The sequence below is a fragment of the Lactuca saligna genome, chromosome 9 (assembly GCF_052625555.1).
Source record: "Lactuca saligna cultivar CGN05327 chromosome 9, ASM5262555v1, whole genome shotgun sequence".
Lineage (NCBI taxonomy): Eukaryota > Viridiplantae > Streptophyta > Magnoliopsida > Asterales > Asteraceae > Lactuca > Lactuca saligna.
The window spans coordinates 5,307,918-5,329,632 of record NC_136425.1 but is presented as its reverse complement, the minus strand read 5'-3'; the positions used below and the strand labels follow the sequence as shown (position 1 = coordinate 5,329,632).

Below are 21,715 nucleotides of genomic sequence, written 5' to 3'. Positions count from 1 at the left end.
CAAAGGTCCTTCATTCTACCCGCCGAGTTGTATGAACAGCTCGTCGAGTTCATCTTCATCCGATGAACACTCTATGCTGCGACTCGCCGAGTTGTATGAACAACTCGGCGAGTCTGTTCTTGAGGTAAGAAGATTGCCTTGGACTCGCCGAGTCATGGCATTGACTCGCCGAGTCCCTCCATGGATGAGTCTGGCTTCCAACTCACTAAGTTCACCCATGACTCGCAACTCCACTCAGCAAACACGAAAAAGGGGAAAACTCGGGGACTCGCGACTCGACTCGCCGAGTCGTTCACATGCAATTACCATATACTCGATTCTGCTTGAATCCAGCTCATACCATACATAGATCTGGGCTCTTAGGGTAGTTTCCAACTTTACATGTATACATGCATAGGATGGGGATTTAAGGCTTAATAAAGGCTAAAACGGTAGATCTAGGACATTCAAGCAATTTACTTCCATAAAGGTCATGGATCTGAGCTTCTGGAGCTCAAACATGCATAGATCTAGAGGTTGATCAACTCATTACGATCCCTAATCCACAATCAAGCTTGGAAATGGTTCAAGAAGGACTTTAATGGTGCTTCAAGGGACTTTAACCATAAAAACAGAAGGAAACTGAGTTATACCTCAATGAATCTTTGAAATAACACCAAGATATTTGGCCTCCTTCTTATCCTCTTGAACTACTCTCCTTATTCTCTCAAAATCTTCAAGAAATCACACCAAAACACTTCAATCTCACAAGAAAAGGGGGTTAGGTCGATATAGGGAGCTCTGAAGGTGAAGGAGTCGGGCTTGGGGCGCATAAGGTTGATTTAAATAAGGTGCAAACCCTTGAAATTAGGGTTTCATCCAGACAGGGGGGACTCGCTGAGTCGCCAACTTAAACGTGCTCAATATCCCGACTCTACTCGGCGAGTCGGGCCTACAACCCGCCGAGTCCAAGGCTAAAAATGTAAATTACTTAGATAGGTCATACATACCAGAAACCAGGTACTACATGTATATTGTAGAGTATTTCTATATTTTCACAAGAATGATGCTTGGTATGCAATGAAAAAGTGAAATATGATGATTCAAAAAATTCAATCACTCAGTAAACAATTTGAAAAAAAATAAAAAATACCAAAATCTTGTTCGCTTTAGGTGGATTCCAAGATGATGTAAATAACGGAAATGTGGATATTCCATCACATGTATCAAGTATCAACACATGGTCAACCATAAAGCTCATGTTAAACAATTTGTGCCAAAATCCACGACAACAATATGCAATCCTCTCATCATCCATAGCCACCACTGCAACAAAGATTAAAGCTAAGGACAGTTTAGTAATTTTAAATTTATCTCAATAATTAATTTTCTTACTGGTTATCCTTGATTAACTGTTGAATTGTTTCTACGGATATCTTCATTTTAATCCTAAATAATCATAATCGCTTGAATCAAACATGCAATTGATTAAATGTTTGTTTTGATGGTGGATGTATAAAGATTTATTCTTTTATTTGATCTTTATCATGCTCTTTTCCATTGGAAAAGTTAGGTATAATTGTCTTTTGGTGGTTTTTGAGGTTGTTTTCCTAGCTTAAAAAGAAGATATTTGGCTATATAGTCAAACATAAATGTTTGGCATAGCAACATACTTTCAAAATCAAGCATCTAAATAGGTAAAACATTATAACTTTTACACAATGACACATTACAAACATACATCCACAAGCACACACACCTGTACATATAAATATATAGACATTGAACCCAATGACAAACATTATCAAGCCAAGATATCATAATAGCAATCAAGATTAATAGATGAATATAGATTCCTTTATGGAGTGGAATACTTGCTTCCTGAACTTTAAAAAAGAAAAAAATAATAAAATAAAAAATCCGTTTGTGCATACAAAGTTAAATACTTATTGAAAGAATCAATCATATACTAATAAACTACAGTGGTATTGAGATTTAATAGACAAATAAGATTGAATAATAAAGCAATACATACCTTGAAAACTATATAGCGATGATGTCAAAAACGAGGGGAGTTTTCAATCCGTTACACACGTTTTTTTACTTTATATTCACAATAAACAAATTCATTAGATAGATGTATGAATGATGATTGATGAACACTTAACATGGATTTTGAGAAAACGATTTGCAATGCAAGGTGGATTTTGAGAAACGATTTTGTCATTGTTGTCGTCGACTGCTTTGCTTTTGATGGGTTTTGCTTATTTAGAAGAACATTTTCTGATAAAAACATTTGTCAATTATAAAAATTGATTCGGTTTCCAAAAGCAAGAAAGAGAAATCATGGTAGATAGACTGAGGGGTACCAATGAACATACAGAAGCTGTAGAATTGATAAGAATGCATTCCCCATTTAAAACGGGATTGAAGAAAATAAGAACCAAATCAAGGCCGAATTTAATGCAGTTTAATGAGTAAAAGGGCAAGATAGGCATATTAGTTTGTAAAATTATGAGCGGGAAAAATCGTTTGGGGGAGCTAAGAGAATGACATGTATCAATGAAAATACTTATTTATTAGGAGATGAGAGGAGATATGGTAAACATATGATACAAGTGTATCAAATGGTTAACATTAACCAAGTAAATGAAAATTAATTGTATTATTTAAGTTGCCAAAAAATGCAGCGCGCAGATTAGCATCTTATTCGGCAACATATTTAGAGCGGGAGTGCACGTTAGCACGAAAATCTCAAAAAAGAGAGGGGAAAACAATTATTCAAGGGCGGGCGTTGAATTTCTAATTCATTTATTTTAACCTCCGAAATTGCTTTCTCCCCATTTCATTTTCACTTTCACACACTCCTTTTGTAAAACGTAACTTCTCTTTCCCCAATTTACCCCTACATTCAATCTCTCATGGCGGAGGATCGGAGACGCCATGAACAACCTACTAACTCAGGTAGAAGGAGCCTGAAGAGGAAGCTGGAGGATGAATTAATCGTAGATCATAAGTTTTCTTCTACGGACGACGTTTCTCAACAAGATCTATTATATGAAATTCGTGCTCAGGTTGAAGTACTCGATTCTACTTTCTCATCGAGTGAAGCAGATCGTGCCCTAGTCAAACGCTCACTTCACATCCTCTCCGAGTTCGCAAAGAATGGTTTGGATTTTTCTTATTGAGTTTGTTTTCAACTTTACGCAGCGTAATTTGATTCGATTTCGTTTGCTTATAATTTAGTAATTATTGTGCGAGTTTTAGATTTGTAGTTTTGTTTTAACGCGCGGACGAATTTTTAATATCTTTCATTTCACCTACTCTTAGTTTTCGTTTTTTAGATTTTATTCATACCTCGTGTGATATATATTTACACATATAGGTATGCTTATCCGTTCTTATCACCTTTTAATATCGTGTTGCTCAACGAAAATTTCTTTTCGGCGACTAGGTAGCTGCTGATGCTTTGTGTTATTACTGCAAATAAATTGAATACTTTGCCGACGAGATCTTAATATATTTATTACATGTTCTCTTAAATTTCGTTTTTAGATTTTGTTCTTACTTCGTGTGATTACTGATCCGTCTATATTTAATTTTGCATTTCTTGATTGTTTTGATTTTTTGTTGAGTAACTGCTAATGATTTGTGTTAGCACAGCTGCTAAGTTGAATAGTTAATGGTACCCCTGCTTTTATTTATTATTCGCTAAGATTTTTTATGTTGTTTTCAGAGGATATTGTGAACTTGATCGTCGAATCTGGTGCTGTTCCAGCCCTAGTACGACATCTTCAAGCGCCACAGTCACCAGAAGAGGTTGTTACTGACACAATACCGTATGAACATGAGGTGGAAAAAGGAAGTGCTTTTACTCTTGGACTTCTTGCAATTAAGGTAGGTACTCATTTGAATTGCATAACCTTGTCAATTAAAATAAAGGAGAATCCTAAAGATTATATTTGATAAGATTACTGTTATTAATGGTGATAGATTGTTTCCTCTTGAATCTGTTCACAAACAATTTCTGAACACTTTCAAAAAACCTTCCTATTGTTTTAACAGCCTGAGCATCAAAAACGCATAGTGGATGCTGGAGCCTTACCTCATCTGGTTGGTCTTCTTAAGAGACACGTGGGTGGCCAAAGTTCTCGAGCACTGAACGGTGCCATAAGGAAAGCAGCTGATGCAATCACCAACCTTGCTCATGAAAATAGCAGCATCAAGACCCTTGTTAGGTTTGTTTCTCTCCATCCTTTTCAGCTGCTATTCATGTATTTAGTACCTTTAGTTCCATCACATGTTTTCATGTTTAGGGTTGAAGGTGGCATTCCTCCACTTGTTGAACTGTTAGAATCCAGTGATGCTAAAGTGCAAAGAGCTGCAGCAGGGGCCTTGCGTACACTAGCTTTCAAAAATGATGAAAACAAAAACCAGGTTGATGCTTTTATAATTTAGTGAAGCTTGTTTTTGGGATCAAGAACTAAAATTTTTCTAATATATCCATGAAACATTTGCAGATAGTGGAATGTAATGCTCTGCCCACCCTTGTTCTAATGCTTCATTCAGAAGATGCTGCTATACACTATGAAGCGGTTAGTTTCTGTACCATTTCTTAAATACCAATTAGTGTGCATACATATATTGCATTAGATATTTCAGTATGTTTTTGACTATCTATTGACTTTTGAATGGTCTCTTAGGTTGGTGTGATTGGCAACCTTGTGCACTCATCCCCAAATATAAAGAAGGAAGTTCTTCTTGCTGGAGCATTGCAGCCTGTAATTGAATTGCTTAGGTACCATAATACCCCTCTATTGACTAATGCAACCTCTGATCACTTTCTTTTGGCCTTGTTTAATTTTATCTTTTGTCAACAGTTCAACTTGTTCAGAGAGCCAAAGAGAAGCTGCATTACTACTTGGACAGTTTGCTGCTGCTGATACAGACTGCAAGGTTTCTCAACATTTTATCATTTATCAAATGATGCTATTGTGTTGTAACTGTATATCCAACAATAAAAAAAATTGTTTTTTATGCTTAAATTTAGTTGTCACCATAGCCCACATAACCAAAAGCTTTACATTTTCAGGTACATATAGTTCAAAGAGGCGCTGTTGGTCCCCTAATTGATATGCTGCAGTCTCCAGAAGCTCAACTGAAGGAAATGTCAGCTTTTGCACTCGGGAGGTTGGCACAGGTAAATCATGAATTTAGTTATTTTCTTTTATATTTATTGCTATAACATTTTTGATAAAAAAAATCTGTTTTTTAAAATGATGCTTTTATTGTCATCTACAGGACACTCACAATCAAGCTGGTATTGCACATAGTGGTGGCATTGTTCCATTATTGAAACTTTTAGATTCCAGAAATGGTACTGTTATGAACTGGATTCTAAGAACAGATTCAATAACATAAAATCAACCAAATGGTTCTAATATTGATTGAAAACACTCTAGAATACCCAAACGATTACAAAAACTAAAGATAGGTTAGCTGATTCGAGATAGCTACTCTCCCAAGGAATAAATTCCAGATTTCACAAAAGGATTGATACCTCACTCCTCATTCCCACTACCCTCTTATACTATGTGATCTAACAAACTAAATAATATAAAATACCTAAATTGCCCCTGAACTAATGAGATTCTCTTTATTTATTGAATTTCCCATATTGCCCTTATCTAGCCTATGTGACATAAGTTGATGCATAACAGGTACCCTGCAACACAATGCTGCATTTGCTTTGTATGGACTTGCAGATAATGAGGTAAAACCTTGAACACTGTAAAAAGTTAGAGCAATATAATCTCTGTAGCCAATAGTTACCTTTCAACTTATGGTAAAATCTTTTTTGTAGGATAATGTTGCTGATCTGATTAGAGTTGGTGGTGTTCAAAAGCTGCTGGATGGTGTATTCGTTGTTCAAGTAATTACTTTACTTATCAATTATCATCAGTCATCACCAATGTCTTTCCACACCCTTTAAAATAATAAACCTGACTTTTGTGACAGATTACTTGGTTGGTTGAATTCATGAGTTTATATTTTATTTGTGCAGCCAACACGGGAATGTGTAGCAAAGACATTGAAGAGGTTGGAGGAGAAGATTCATGGAAGGGTAATTATTAGTTGAAAATTTGTAGGATTCTTAATTGAAAATTTCAATCACATGACATGGTATGTATTACTATTTGTTGTGTCAGGTGTTGAGTCATTTGCTGTACATAATGCGTAGTTCTGAGAGAAATGTTCAAAGACGAGTCACCTTGGCTCTTGCACATCTCTGTTCGCCTGATGACCAGAAATCAATATTTGTGGATAGCATTGGTAAAAACACCCTGTTGTTTGTTAAAATTTGAGTGACATGTTGGTAGTTACACATTTTCTTTCAGGATTGGATATACTTTTGGAGCTTTTCCAATCAAGCAATTCAAAACATCAAGAAGATAGTTGTGTTGCTTTGCGAAAGCTGGCTGAAAAAGCTACTTCACTTAATCCTGTGGATGCAGCAGGACCATCATCTCCAATATCTCAGGTTGGCTTTCAATTTTGATCATTGCTTGTGGTTCTTACTGTTCCAAGTAAAATGACTGTCTTTGGCCTCTGAGAATAACTGAATTTTGCATAATTGGTCCCAAAACAAGTCATTTTACTTGAAACAGGTATGGACCAAAATTGTAATACAACCTTTTGGGAACAATTTTTTTAAAAAAAAGCTACATGCTTGGACAAAAAATTGCAATTTACTCTTCTACTTGTTAAATTCTCTAAGTTAGAAGCATAATAATTGTAATTTTGCTTTGCAGGTATATTTGGGTGAGCAGTATGTGAACAACCCTACACTTTCTGATGTAATTTTCCTGATTGAAGGTACACATTACATATGATATGATATGTTTTTTGAAAAAGTAAAAATTAAGTAATGAATGTGGCTGAGAATGTTTGTTTGGTATGATATCAATCAGGCAAACGGTTTTATGCTCACAGAATCTGCCTGCTTGCTTCCTCTGATGCGTTTCGGGCAATGTTTGATGGTGGTTACAGGGTTAGTCTCAAACTAGAAACATATAATAGTATCATATGTGTTTAGTGTTTATAAATGTGGTTTGGTTGCATTGTAGGAGAGAGATGCAAAAGATATTGAGATACCAAATATAAGTTGGGAGACATTTGAGAAAATGATGAGGTACATTTACACTGGATCAGTGGAGGTGGATCTGAGAATAGCCCAGGATCTCCTTAGAGCTGCCGACCAATATCTTCTAGATGGGCTCAAGCGTCTTTGTGAATACACCATTGCACAGGTAACCTTTTCATATCACTATCCATCAGTTATGGATTTTGTTGGCTAACATGTTGTTTCTGTATCCTTGGTTAATTAGGATATTACGGTTGACAAAGTGGCATTTATGTATGACTTATCAGAGGCCTTCAATGCCGTCTCCTTAAAGGATGCTTGCATTCTGTTTATTTTGGAACACTTTGACAAATTAAATTCAAAACCATGGTAACATATAGTAATTAACCAATTTAACATTTAAAAAATAAAAATAAATAATACTTGCGATGGTTAGTTAAAAACTTACAATGGAAATTTCAATTTCAGGTATGGTGGTTTGATGAAGCGGATATTGCCAGACATGTGTGATTACTTTATGAAGATACTTGGCAAACCACTGAAATGAAATTTGAGAGATATGGTTTAGATTTAGGTTTGTTTTTTTCAAGGGAAAATGTACAAAAAGTAATCAGTTTATGTTGTCTTTTTCAAGGGAAATGAATCATGCATCACAGCTATAGTTCTTGAACAGAAACAATGTGTATTTCCGAACATGATTAATGCCCTTATTGCTAATTTGCTATAAAAGAGTCGACAGGGGACTTAGATCCCTAACTAATTACTCTAACGGAACACTCTTCTGGTAAAAACTTAACGTGCACACATTAACGTCACGGTAAATCCGCTTCTCAATCCATATATATTTTATACATTATTTAATCACGATATATATATATACACTAAGTGAAAACCCGTGGAATTCATGGATGTTAATAATAAATAGAATTAAAAAAATTTATTTAATTATGTAATAAAGTAATATATCATTAATTTAGAAAATTTATAAATTGTAATATCATTTAAAAGATAACATTTAAAAAGAAAATACCTTTGTAAGCAGAAATTTTAACAGTTGTAATGCTTGAAGATTAATGGTTTAATGTAGTATGCAAATTAATGTTACTTGTATTAAATAGAAACTATTTAATTTTGCATTATTTTTAGACTTAAATGAATGCATTATATGTCTGCAAGGTAAATGTATAACAATAATTAGTTTATAAACTAAGCTGCATAAAAGATAACAATAATAAATTCATAATCTTTGTATTTTGAACAGATGTGTTGTACTATAATTTTAAACCACAATAGTTATTTTTTTCAAGAATATATCAATTGTATTTATATTGTAAGGATACATGATAATTTCGATGATAACAAGAGAATAAGTTTATGTATTAAATATTAAAAAAATAAATGATTTAATGTGGTAAAATTTTCGGGGAAAAAAAAGCATTAAACAAAATAACCTATACTCATATTAATGCATTTCCAATTTTGTCCTACAAATGAATTGTATCATACATTGAGAATATATATCTATATTATAATTTAATATTATATTTTATTTTACTTTTGTTTCTAAATTGAAACTATACGATTTCCGTATGGGTAATCTTAACCCACGGATCAAATTATAGTATTATACAATTGCAACTTGGCATGGAAGTAAAGATGAATAAAGTGTCGTATAAAAAAATCATTCAAGGATTAAACAATTTTGTTTTATTTATTATTATTTAAAAAATATATCTACTTTTTTAAATATGTTTGTCAAAGATTAACATAATAGTAATAACATTTTTGGTTATGAAACTTTGTATTAAAATATACATATAAAATAAAATTTTGTTTATACATATATATTTTTTTTATCAAAAAAGTAAATTATTAAGTATCTGACGTTTTTAAAAAACGTAACGTTAAAAAAATTATATATATTTTTTTATATTGTACAACTGTGACAACAGAAATAATATGGTACTTTATTAATTTAAAAATGTAAAATTTTTGTTAAATGAAAGTACATTGCTATTTGTTCTTAGTTTGAGATGGATATCTTTGTTTTGAAGAAACATAAGGGATTAAATCCAATTAACATAATATTGAAACAATGAAGATCCACCAAAGGTTTAAGTCTAAATAGTTTGTGTAACTGAATAGGCATAAAACGTAAACAGTGTAACAAAATAAGCAGAAAATGAAAAACAGTTTTTTGTATACAAAAAAGTTAAGTACAACACTATTAGAGATAAACAATTGAATGTATATTACTATTTGTTCTTAGTTAAGTACAAGAAAACCTTTTACCTTTTTGTGTAATTATGCAAAATAGGTATGTGGTTAGACAAAACAGCCCCATAAGTTAGAAAAATTTGTCAAAACAGCCATGAATCTGTAATAGGGGCAAAGACATAAATCTTAACATGGTTACATTATAGTCAAACAGTAAAGTGTTAAATTATAAACTTTGTGTAACAAAATAAGCAAAAAAAAAAAAAAAAAAAAAACAGTGTAACAGATTAAGCAGAAAAATAAAAATAGTTTTTGTATACAGAAAAGTTATGTATTTTATTGATATTATTGGTACTTTAAACAATATAAAGAAAGAACCTGTAAACAAAGAAGAATAGAGTAAAGAAAGCACATACACACACAAAGTTAAATGAGTATAAGATAAACAATATATGTTTCAATTTTAATTGTGTTACATTATTTAGCCCATATCCGATTGTACTTTAGAAAGTCTCCAAAAAAAGCATTTTCATCCAAATCCAAAACTTTTTTCAAATCCATTAATATGTTAATAAAAGTTCTTACCTTTGATGAGATAAAGAAATAACCTGTAAACAAAGAAGAATAGAGTAAAAAAACACATACACAGCACATAAATTTTTGAAACACATATATGAACTAATAAGTATAAGATACACGAAAAGTAGGATGTTATTATATTAAGATGACGATTTTGACATTTTTAACGATTGTTTATTGAAAGATTTTTAACTTACAGGTATTAAAGGGATTGCTAATAGAACGTTTTTTTTTTCTCTGCTCCTGCAATGGGTCTGTGAAAGCATGGAAGTGTGAAGATGATATGGAGAAATGTAAGAATATTTATCCAAGAAAACCGATCAAAAATATATAAACTTCTTAATATTACGGTTGTGAATTTTAAAAAGAGATATGCTCACCTTATTTAAAGGGATTTTTTTAGTATAAATTATTTTGAATTTTAAAATAGGATATGCTCACCTTATTCCATGCATTTTCTCATTGTTAAAACTAATCAAATACACCATTTTAACCCTAGAATTGCAAAAGCAAACTTCTTCTACTTACAAGGGTATTTTGGTAATTTAATATATAAAAAAGGTATATTGCAAGGATTCCGATGGAATTGAATTTTGTCCAATTGGAAACCATGGAATGGAATCTTGAATTCAATCTCAAACCAAACACACACCCAATTTCAATTCCTTCCAAAACATTTTGCGGACCAAAACGCCCTTTTAGAAGACAGATCAGCATTTAAGTTTAAACACTCACCCCAGATATGGAATCCCATAGAGGGCTAAATCATTCATAAGGATATTTCAAAATAACAGGAAGAGCATGAGCTTTTGCCAAAAATGCACTATTTTTAAATGGAAGTATATAATCCCCATTTGTAGTTGTCCCTTTGTATAAACAAAAACAAAGATAAATAAACTAAATTATATACAGGTAGGTGGGGTCAAAAATTAATAATTTGCAGCTAATATACGAATAAAAAATCCTACACTCTTCAAATATACAGAAGAAATTATACATCTTTTACTTGATATAAATTTGAAAATAAGAAACAATAATGACATATATAAAATAATAATCTGGAAAAAGCATCATCATAGGTGCAGATTTATTTTCATGGGCTTCCTGAATTCTCTCGTTCACCACAGATGTCAAGTAACAAAGAAACATCAAACATTTAGATATACCTGAAACGCCCTTTGTATTCGATGATTTTGACTCCCTCTGAACATATACACAACCAAGACACTTGCTGAAAAAACAAAAAATTGTAATTATATAGCAACGGATAACATATTTATAAACTATACAAGAATAATACAAGAAGCTAGAAAACAACTTCAAAAGTGTCTTTCTGATCTATGAAAGTAGATTTGGGTAAATTTTATCTTCATTCACAATTTTTTTTTGGATAATTGTTCTTAAAAGAAATTAGATACTCAAATCTTTCCTTGCTTATCAATTTTTTTTAAACAACATTAAGGAGAATTGCAAACGAAAAATCAGCATTGAAGGAATATTTTTTAACAGATAAGAAATGAAAATTAGGATAAAGAACGAAACGAAACCATTTTTATTTAGAGCCTCTTTTTTTTCTTTTAATTTTTTTTCTTCCATTGAAGTGTTATATGGACGTGATTAAAACCAACCTTATAAGGCCAACCAGAGGAAGCTTACCCACTGATTCCTAAACATCCAGTACTAATTTTTTTTTCTTCCATTGTTGTTAAATCGCTCGACAATTCTATCTCTACGATGATTGAGCTTGCCGGAATAATCCATTGAAGCTACGGTTATTGCTGCATTAATGATTCCTAAACATCTAGTCCTAAAGTCGATAAAATCATCCATCTGAGGCTATTGATTTGAAAGTTTGAATTCATTGAAAGAAAACAGCGAGAAAAAGAATTAGGATTTAATAGAAAATCTACCTTTAAGAATTGGTGATTAAGATTCCTTATTTGTTGCTATGAAATTCCTGATATCTTGCAATCGAATTCGAAACTGATTGCCGATAATTTCGTATATCAATTCAAACGTCAATATATTATAGTTGAAGCAGAGGGCACTTGGGAAAATCACATTTGTATTTTGAGCGGGAAAAATCGATTGGAGAGGGGCTTGGAGAATGACACGTGGTAAAATTCTACTTTTATATATATATATATATATATATATATATATATATATATATATATATATATATATATATATATATATATATATATATATATATATCTTATTTACCACATGGACCATTTTTGTAATTCACCCTATAAAATATAAAGGCCACCGACACCCACCGGCTTTCATGTTCCTTGATTCACCAAAATGCAACTCCATTCTATTCCATTATTGCAAACCAACAAATCATTCAATCAATAAAAAAGAAAACCTTTTTTTCAACGTGAATTGACCTAAAATTAGACAGCCAATCTCGAGGGAGAAAGAGAAAGTGACCAAACTTATTATAAGAAGATAAAAGGGGTTTATGCTTATGCTTGCTTCAAGTAAAGGATTACTCATATGCATCATCATCATACATGGAACATCAAGATGTATAGGTGATCGATGATTTGACTTTTGGTTAGTGGGCGTGGTAACCATGGATGCTTCAAGGACCTCCTCTGTATGTTCTTTGATTTCTCTCTTGTTTTTCATTTTTGGGTATTTCTTGTAACATGTTGACGTTTATAAATATCTATGTGGGTTTTGCTTTTTTAATCAATCTGGGTTCATTTAGTGGTGTTTGGATGTGTTTTTATTTGATGATCATTGTGACTTTAATTGTGTTGAGTAACCTACCTCCTTCCATTAGGGTTAGATGATTGGTTGGTATTAAGTCTCAATAGTCATAGTAGTTGCAACGAATCTTATAATCCAAGACTACGAGTAAAATTACTTATTTACTTGCTTAAATGGTCACGATTATCTCTCGTCTTCCTTTCTATATGTTTTTTGCAACACATTGCCGAATTTTTATGCAATTTTAATTGTGTGTTTTGCTTTTAATCATCAGTTTATGGTTTGTTACAACATATATGGGTCAAGCTAATCTTGTTTTTTCTTCTAAATATGAAATCGTTTCTTGACATGACATTGCTTTGTTGTCATAAACGAATTTCCCTCGGCTCTTTTAGAAGGCTTTAATTTTTCTTCCATATATGGTAACAGATTTCGCTTTCATAAATGCAGGAAGCAGCTTTAACACTTGAAAACGACATCATTGGCTCAAAAGTCTGCCATTTTTTAGGCCTCAAACAAAAATATGGAAACCCAAAAGTTGTATCCCTTGTTTCTTCATGTCTTGAGAAATCGGTTGAAAAGAACGGGCAAAGTACTAAAAAAGACATTGATATTACAGTTTTTCATGGCTCAAGAGCACCTACACTCACCATTCAACAATACATGGATCGCATCTTTAAATACTCTCGCTGCAGTCCTTCTTGCTTCATTGTTGCACATATATACATGGATAGATTCATCCAATCTCAAAATATCATTTTGACGTCTCTTAATGTTCATCGTCTTTTGATCACAAGCATATTGGTAGCTACAAAGTTCATTGATGAAGCGTAAGTCCCTAATCGATCTTCTTAATTCTTCTTCCCAAATCCCTAATCGACCTTCTTAATAATCCAATTATTACAGATTTTTTAATAATGCGTATTATGCGAAAGTGGGAGGAGTTACAACAGCAGAATTGAACAGACTGGAGATGAAATTTCTGTTTGGAATTGATTTTCGACTGTATGTTGACATTTCTACATTTGGAAGGTATTGTTCGGCGTTGATGAATGTGGCTCCAGCTCCAGGCGAGGAGGAGGTTCAGGTACAACGGCCATTGCATGTGATCAACGGTGCATGCGGATTAATCAAAGACAACTGGTCGAAGAACAGTAATGACTCCAGTTATCATACCACTATTGGAATACATATCGAATGATTTTTTTTTTTTTTTTTTTTTAACAGGTGAAACCAGAACACTTATCGAACCATTTAGAAAATTGTTTGTAGCTGTTGTATCAAGATGGTTTGATCTATTTATCAACCATTATGTTATATATTATTGTTTAGTTAATATAACTAATAATGAATATTAGTTGCATTTTATTCGGCAAAAGATTGCATCTTTGTTTCTCCGTGATGTCAAAATTCAAAAAGATTTTAGAGTTTGATTTCCATATTTTATTACTGTTGTACTCCCAAAAATTAGCCGTAAAAGTATTGACCGATGTTGCCTTTTAAGAGCAGACTTTGACGATTAAATCAGATATGTACAGTACATAAACGAAGATGGTTTCTCCAGACTAAAGCGAACCATCTTGATAAGTGTATGTGGGAGGGAGAGTTGAGTATGGACGAATATGATGTCCCTCCTAATGGCGGAGATGTGTTTTTTTATTTATAGGCCAGGTTATGAGTCAAAGAGGGGACAATGAGAGAGAATAAACTATAAAGAGACAAGGAGGCATGCGCGTGCTCCAAAGTCCAAACCTTATCTCTGAATGAGGATGATGATATGAATCGATATCTCAATAAACTCAATAAACAAGAACCATGACAAAAGCTTCTCCGTATTGAATTAAAACACTCGAATATTTTGCTAGAGATTCGAGAGCCTTAACCTCTCCCAAGGGTTCTAAGACCAGAATTTGACAAAACCTTCCAACCATCCTCTTATAATACTTTGGCATAACAAACTTAATAAGTAAAATACCTAAATTACCCATCTACAAATAAGATGCTCCTTATTTATGATTTTCCCAAAATACCCTTATCTCAAATAGATGCTTAAAGTGTATGCGTAGCAGGGGACAAAACATGGGTATCAAGGGATCCAAGAGAAGTGACTAGTTATGGTGACCACTCCAGCTAAATGAGCCATGGACATAAAAAGTACATGGAACTTTCACCGTTACGGCAAATTTACATAAACAAACACTTTCTTTAGAATCGGACCGGGATAAAAAGGGAATCAAATTTACATAAACAAACACTTTCTTTAGAAATATTATATTAATAAATAATGAAAACAAGCAGCAACACCCTAGTGGTAGTGGAGTGTTTTTCTGAGTTGGATAGCCCATGGGCCATATCTAAAAAATGAAATGGGCTTGTAAGACAGCAGCCTGGCCTAGAGAAGAAATCGTATTCGTATCGGCGTATCGCTTCTTCTGCAAGTCCATTAGGGCCCACGTGCCTTCTTCCATACAAAAACATAATCACGGGGGAAACAATCACAGTCCCCCACTTTGCAGTTCGAATTGCCCTCTTCATACTTCAAAGGGTTTTCGTCTTTGCCGGCGGAGCAAAGAGCCGCTCCGGACGGTTTTCAACAGGAGAAAGTTTCTCTTTCACATCCACGAGCACCACCACCACCACCGGTAAAGTTTTTCTTCATATTTCTTTTGCCCTATTACACTGAAAAGAGCATTTATTTCTTTCAGATCTTGTTTGTGTTTAATGAATTTAATGACCGGATCCTTTTACTACACGACCGTTGACGCTGGAAACTAGGGCACTTTGTATCGGATTTGTTTTTCTTTTTATCTTATCCATTGATTTTGCTGTTTTAGTTTAATCTGTTGCTAACCGAAGAATCTTAACTTAATCCTTTATGCAATGGATGAAAGTTCAGCTAATCGTAAGATATCAGTAAATGTAATCGATGTTGAATTTATGCATTACAGAAAATATATATCATTTGTTTCAGATAAACGACATTGACGGCTTATGTATCGAGGTTACAGCGCTACCGTTTGTTCGAAAGTGTTATCATTTAAGCTATTTCGCTAGTTCATTTCCTTTATTTTAGAGATTAGGGTGTGTGATATATTAGTTGTGATAACTTTCTTAAGTAAGTCGTGCTACGAGCGCAAGATTTATATCTTCTGTATTTTATCGTGTTGTTGCAGGTTCGTTTGATATGGAGTCTACTGCACCAAATCAACTGCGCTCAATTAAACTGTGGCCTCCAAGCCATGGCACCAGGCTTGTTCTTGTGCAACGTATAGTTAAAAATCTCACAACTCCATCTATTCTATCTAGAAAATATGGTATTTTAAGCAAGGAAGAAGCAGAAGAAGAGGCAAAGCAAATAGAGGCATCAGCCTTTGCCATTGCAAACCAACACTTTGAAAAGGAACCCGATGGTGATGGAGGATCTGCTGTACAAACTTATGCTAAAGAATCCAGTAAACTCATGGTGGAAGCCGTCAAAAGAGGCCCTAAACCAAAAACAGATCAAGAACCTGAACCCATGCCAGATTCAGTTACACCACACCATGAAACCTTCTTTGACATTTCTGGAGGAAAGCGAGCCTTCATTGAGGCAGATGAAGCTCAAGAACTTCTAAAACCTTTATCTGAACCTGGAAACAAATACACAAAGATATGTTTTAGCAATAGAAGTTTCGGTCTGGATGCTGCCCGAATTGCTGGACCCATTTTGTCATCTCTGAAAGAACAGTTGACTGAAGCTGACTTATCCGATTTTATCGCCGGGAGGCCAGAAGCTGATGCTCTTGAAGTCATGACCATTTTTGCCTCAGCTCTTGAAGGGTCAAATCTTAGGTATTTAAACCTTTCAAATAATGCTTTAGGTGAAAAAGGTGTAAGGGCATTTGAAAAGCTTTTAGCTTCACAAAGTAACCTTGAAGAGTTGTATTTGATGAATGATGGTATCTCAGAGGAAGCTGCAAAGGCAGTATGTGAATTAATCCCATCAACAAATAAACTCAAAGTCCTTCATTTTCATAACAACATGACCGGAGACGAAGGGGCCATTGCCATTTCCGGACTTGTGAAGGAATCACCAATTCTGGAGGACTTCCGGTGTTCCTCCACGAGGGTTGATTCCGAAGGTGGGGTTGCATTATCTAAAGCACTCGGAACTTGTCCCAATCTGAAAAAGATCGATCTTCGTGACAATATGTTTGGAATCGAAGCCGGAATCGCATTAAGCAAAGCCATTCCGGTGTTTACTAGTCTCACCGAGGTGTATTTTAGCTACTTGAACTTGGAAGACGAGGGGACTTTGGCACTTGTGAATGCAATCAAGGATTCCGATTCCCCTCTTGAAGTTCTTGAGATGGCCGGAAACGATATTACGTCGGAATCGGCTTCGGCTTTGGCGGCTGTTATAACCGCAAAGAAAAATACTTTGATTAAATTGGTTTTATCTGAGAATGAATTGAAGGATGAAGGTGCGATAGTGATTGCTAACTCGCTTAAAGAAGAGTTTGGACAGTTGACCGAAGTTGACCTGAGCACAAACGGAATCAGAACGGTTGGAGCTAGAGCATTGTCTCAGGCTGTTGTGGGTAAACCAGGGTTTAAATTACTGAACATTAATGGTAACTTTTTATCGGATGAAGGGGTTGATAACGTGAAAGAGATATTCAAGAGTTTTCCTAGTGTTCTTGGTCCATTGGACGAAAATGACCCCGAAGGAGAAGAATATAATGATGATGATGATGATGAAGATGGTGATGATGCTAATGAAGATGAGTTGCAGTCTAAGCTTAAGGATCTTGAAATCAAGCAGGAAGAGTAGGAGAAGACGGATTCAGTATATTTAGAATCTAATCAAGAGTTAGGATGAATGATATGTTTTCTATCTATATATTATTCAAACCTATAAAGTTGGGTGCTTGTATTATTATTATTATTATTACAACTCTACTGTGACTTTTGTTGTCGTTTTATAATTTGAAATTTTGTTCTAGAAATGAAATTTGTCAGACCCATCCTAAAGTCATTGGTTCAGGCTTGTTGTGCTAAAAGAAAACAGGGTCACCGATTTTCTTTCAAAAGTCAAAAAGCTAAAATGACTGTATTATAAAAATAATTAAATGGTTTTTTGCGGTTTTACCCTTTACTTTTCTTTGTTCAAAACTGTTATGCTGAATTTTTTTTTTGGGTGTAGAATTTGACACATACAAGCATAGACCTGATGAAATATTAGACAAAAAACAATGTGATGACATTTATAAGAATGGGAAATTTGAACATAAACTGTTAGAATTTTGGGTGATCAGACAGGAACCGGGATTTTAAGGGATTCTAATATCTTATCATCGATATCAAATTTGATGGTCTTCTTGTCTCTCCCAATCTTGACATACTCTTGGAATCTCTCTTTCAAATCCTCCGGTAAGTTGGTGCTGCTTTCCCATCCTAAAATGTCCTTTGCAGCTCTGGGTTCCGCATAAAAATGCTGCAAAAGAAATAGTAAATCATGAATTAGACAAATGGAGTTGTACCTTGTGCATTAAAAAATGGAATGGTTACCATGTTACGAAAAGGAAAAGCTTTCTTTGCATCACTCCCAATGGATTTTGGGTCGTAGTGCACAATCTCAACAGGCAATCCTGCTGCTTTAGCACATAGTTTAGCCATTCCGTCTAGAGTCACGGCTCGATCGCTAACACAGTTGAAGATATTCCCACTTGCAGCACTTGGATTCTCGACCGCTTTTGTTAGCATAGACGATAAATCCCTTACGTGTGAGATGTTTGTTAGCTGCATTCCCGACCCTGGAATCGGAATCGGCCTCCCCCTCACAATACCTGTGGAAATTCCATGACATGACAACACAAAACAGATGTCAATAGGACAAACACGAGACTAGCCCTCAACCTCTGGTTAGAGGTTTGTTTGTCCAAAATACGCAAATGCCCAGAAATCTGAGTAGGCAAGGTAAGAGGTTTTACGATCAAAGAACCACTCTTCACAGTCTTTGTTGTTGCCGGAACCAATCATGTATTGTGGGCGAAAGCTGGCCCAGTTTTCGAAAACCTCCGACAGGTATTTTTCTACCAAAACGTGACCGGCATCGGATTTCACCGCATCCTGTAATATTTATTCATCATTATAAACTTATCAGACTAAACACTTCTGCATAACATGTGTTATTCTGACAAATGGAACAAAAACTACTTTTTTTTTTTTTTTTTTTTGGGTACAAAAACCCATGTTGTGTAAAAACTAAAAACGAAACAGTATATGCAATGATTCAAGGTTGAGGAATGAGGATGTGTGTACCCACCCCTTCCACATGTGGTGGCTCTTCGGTTTGCTTATAAATTCCGGCACTGCTTATGAACAAAAACTGTCCTACGCCTGCACTCTTAGCCCAATCTGCCACTGGCCTGCAAGTAATCATTTCCATCATCATTGAATTCCAGTAGAATCGAATTTGATTGATTGGTTGTATGTTTTACTCGGAAATCCATATAGTTTGTGTTAATTGACTTTAAGCCTGAATTATTATTTGTGTATGTTGGAAAAACAAACCTCACGGCATCCAAATCTTTGCCATTGTTATCCAAAACAACATCAAATGTCAATCCCTCCAAAACTGTCCCAATTGCACCAACATCACCCCATACCGTCTTACCACCACCATCCACAATTTCCTGTAAATAAATATCTCTCACTTTATTGACTAATGCTACAAAAGGATGAATTTTTTTATATATAAATAAACACAATGGAGTTAAAATTAACAGAGAATCTGGTGAATGGAGGCTTCTTCATCTTATCAGAGCTCTCATCACCAACGGTAACAATGGTAACATCATGCCCGGAACTCAAAAGCTGCTTAGCGAAATAGAAGCCAATCACAGCATGCCCACCGCTATTTGTGTTAACAATCACAACTTTCTTCTTCTCTGAAGCAATAGCCTTCACTGTGAAGGTAGAAAGAGAGGGTTTTTTTCTCCATGAAGATGACAGAGTGTGAGGAGCGACAGAGATGGAGGAAGATAGAGAAAACGAGGAGGAAAATGAGGAGGATAGAGCTAGGGAGGAGATAGAGGGAGAGAGAGAAGGCCGACAGAGATTGGAGAAGACGAGAGAAGATGAAAGAAGAGTGGCCATTGATACTCGCCCTTCTTCACAACCAGCAGTTTTTCATCTAATATACAATCAATTGAGAGAGAGAGAGAGCCAACACTATTCTTTTATTTTTATTTGTTATGGATTAAAAGATTAATTTTAAAAATTATTTTGTCCGATATATATATATATATATATATATATATATATATATATATATATATATATATATATATATATAGGTTTATTTGAGACCATGCTAATTTTGTGAGACCGTGAGACCAAATCTAAAAATAATTTTAAAATACAAAATAAATGAAAAAATCCAAAAATTCTTTTTTTTTTTAAATATTATTTTCGGAACATGAATTAACTAAAAAAAATAAAAAAAATCCCGTTTTTTTTTTCAAAAATACGTGAAATATTCTAAATAAAATATTACACTGACATATTTTAAAAAATAATTTTAAATGCAAAATAAATGGAAAAATCTAAAAATTCTTTTTTTAAATATTATTTTCGGAACTTGAATTAACTAAAAAAAATAAAAAAAATCCTATTTTTTTGAAAAATACGTGAAATATTCTAAATAGAATATTACACTGTACATATTCTAAAAATAATTTTAAAATGCAAAATAAATGGAAAAATAAAAAAAATCTTTTTTTAAATATTATTTTCGGAACTTCAATTAACTAAAAAAAATTAAAAATAAAATAAAAATAAAATAAAAAAAATAAAAAAATGCGTCTCACGGTCTCACGAAATTAGCATCGTCTCACATGAACCTGAACCTATATATATATATATATATATATATATATATATATATATATATATATATATATATATATATACCTAACAACCTTATATAAGCTTAGGCACCTAACTCCATAATTCTACATCGGTTTGTATCATATCTACATTGTAATTGCCTAAGGTTGTTAAACTTCAACCCCATAACTTGATTACTTCCGAAATCTTTGGACTTTCACAAATATCTTTCTTTTACATCATGTATTTCTATCGAACACCACTTAATGGACTTCATATCCTACCGCTACAAATGAAAGGATGTAGGAGAAATATAATGATGAATTTCCAAATTTTTTTGAAATAAATCAAGTTTAGGGATGAAGTTTAAGAACCTTGGATGATTGCAATGAAAATTTAATGCAAAATGATGTAGTTTGATGAGGTTAGGTACCTAAACTTATATAAGGTTATTAGGTATATTCACTTTACCCATATATATATATATATATATATATATATATATATATATATATATATATATATATAGGAAACAATTTTCCTTTTACCATATTCATTTGAAACTCCTATGACTTTTTAATTTCTTTATAATAATAATTATAAGTTGGTTAATAAGGTTAAATAAATATCAAATCTAAAGTGTAATCATATATAAATTAAATTTCCATATTAAAATAATATATTTACTTCTACTTATTAAGTGATTTTTTTTATTTTAAATTTTAACATATTATACTTAATTTATTAGTTTTAATTATTGTTGGATGTAAACTATTATCATTTTAAAGATATAATTTTGGAACAATTTGTATAAAATACTTAAATTATTAATTTGAATATAACATTACAGGGTCAAGTTAAATATAAATTTTAGTTTAACTTAAACAACTCAAAAAATATTTTATAAATTTGATTTTGACAATATATTGATAAATGTTACTCAATTGAAAAGTATTGTGATACTTGGGCATCTGCTTTTTCTCCACTTCCTCATGAATCGTATTGGCCACAATCATTGTTTAAGGAATTGCTTCCAAATTTTAAGCTTTTACGGAATAAAAAAGGTTGTTCGCGCTCAACAAGACTTCGAAATGGAATGGATATTAAAGAAGGAAGAAAAACGAAGCTTTGTGGAATTTGTAAGCAAAGTGGTCATAATCGAAAAAATATCCATCTAAACCATGGTAAATGAAGACATTC

The 21,715-nt window shown here is 33.3% G+C and overlaps 4 protein-coding genes across 5 annotated transcripts; 3 read left to right on the top strand and 1 right to left on the bottom strand.

Moving 5' to 3' along the window:
* Nucleotides 1-2,791: 2,791 nt before the first annotated feature.
* LOC145017488 (ARM REPEAT PROTEIN INTERACTING WITH ABF2-like) lies at nt 2,792-7,892 on the top strand. 2 transcript variants are annotated; one of them, XM_078975511.1, is made up of 19 exons: nt 2,792-3,147; nt 3,716-3,876; nt 4,045-4,217; nt 4,296-4,416; nt 4,500-4,574; nt 4,683-4,777; nt 4,860-4,935; nt 5,072-5,179; nt 5,281-5,356; nt 5,700-5,752; nt 5,843-5,911; nt 6,044-6,103; nt 6,189-6,312; nt 6,378-6,520; nt 6,792-6,855; nt 6,951-7,030; nt 7,107-7,289; nt 7,368-7,492; nt 7,592-7,892. In XM_078975511.1, the coding sequence occupies exons 1-19, from the start codon at nt 2,901-2,903 to the stop codon at nt 7,668-7,670; spliced, it is 2,112 nt and encodes a 703-aa protein (XP_078831637.1). In that variant the 5' UTR covers nt 2,792-2,900; the 3' UTR covers nt 7,671-7,892. The 2 variants fall into 2 exon arrangements, with proteins under 2 accessions (XP_078831637.1, XP_078831638.1); XM_078975512.1 differs by lacking the exon at nt 2,792-3,147 and adding an exon at nt 3,352-3,433.
* Nucleotides 7,893-12,217: 4,325 nt separating this feature from the next.
* CYCP1;1 (cyclin p1;1) lies at nt 12,218-14,021 on the top strand. The gene is made up of 3 exons (XM_078972525.1): nt 12,218-12,527; nt 13,094-13,473; nt 13,550-14,021. Exons 1-3 carry the CDS (start codon nt 12,504-12,506, stop codon nt 13,842-13,844), a joined length of 699 nt encoding a protein of 232 aa, XP_078828651.1. The 5' UTR covers nt 12,218-12,503; the 3' UTR covers nt 13,845-14,021.
* Nucleotides 14,022-15,127: 1,106 nt separating this feature from the next.
* On the top strand, nt 15,128-17,610 carry RANGAP1 (RAN GTPase activating protein 1). Its single transcript, XM_078974340.1, has 2 exons — nt 15,128-15,285; nt 15,817-17,610. Exon 2 carries the CDS (start codon nt 15,828-15,830, stop codon nt 17,454-17,456), a length of 1,629 nt encoding a protein of 542 aa, XP_078830466.1. The 5' UTR covers nt 15,128-15,285; nt 15,817-15,827; the 3' UTR covers nt 17,457-17,610.
* Nucleotides 17,611-17,863: 253 nt separating this feature from the next.
* Nucleotides 17,864-19,843, bottom strand: CSP41A (chloroplast stem-loop binding protein of 41 kDa). Its single transcript, XM_078974341.1, has 6 exons — nt 19,412-19,843; nt 19,199-19,320; nt 18,951-19,053; nt 18,616-18,754; nt 18,194-18,471; nt 17,864-18,119 (listed from the first exon to the last, which is right to left on the bottom strand). Exons 1-6 carry the CDS (start codon nt 19,781-19,783, stop codon nt 17,937-17,939), a joined length of 1,197 nt encoding a protein of 398 aa, XP_078830467.1. The 5' UTR covers nt 19,784-19,843; the 3' UTR covers nt 17,864-17,936.
* Nucleotides 19,844-21,715: the final 1,872 nt, after the last annotated feature.

Bases quoted from the DNA above. Each gene is read 5' to 3' on its own strand.
- RANGAP1 (XM_078974340.1), top strand. From the start codon at position 15,828: ATGGAGTCTACTGCACCAAATCAACTGCGCTCAATTAAACTGTGGCCT.
- CSP41A (XM_078974341.1), bottom strand. From the start codon at position 19,783: ATGGCCACTCTTCTTTCATCTTCTCTCGTCTTCTCCAATCTCTGTCGG. The intron at 19,321-19,411 runs GTTAATTTTAAC...ATTTATTTACAG, and splicing joins CTCCATTCACCAGATTCTCT to GAAATTGTGGATGGTGGTGG. The intron at 18,120-18,193 runs GTAACCATTCCA...TTTCTTTTGCAG, and splicing joins CTTTTCCTTTTCGTAACATG to CATTTTTATGCGGAACCCAG.
- LOC145017488 (XM_078975511.1), top strand. From the start codon at position 2,901: ATGGCGGAGGATCGGAGACGCCATGAACAACCTACTAACTCAGGTAGA. The intron at 4,417-4,499 runs GTTGATGCTTTT...AAACATTTGCAG, and splicing joins ATGATGAAAACAAAAACCAG to ATAGTGGAATGTAATGCTCT. The intron at 4,936-5,071 runs GTTTCTCAACAT...TTACATTTTCAG, and splicing joins CTGCTGATACAGACTGCAAG to GTACATATAGTTCAAAGAGG.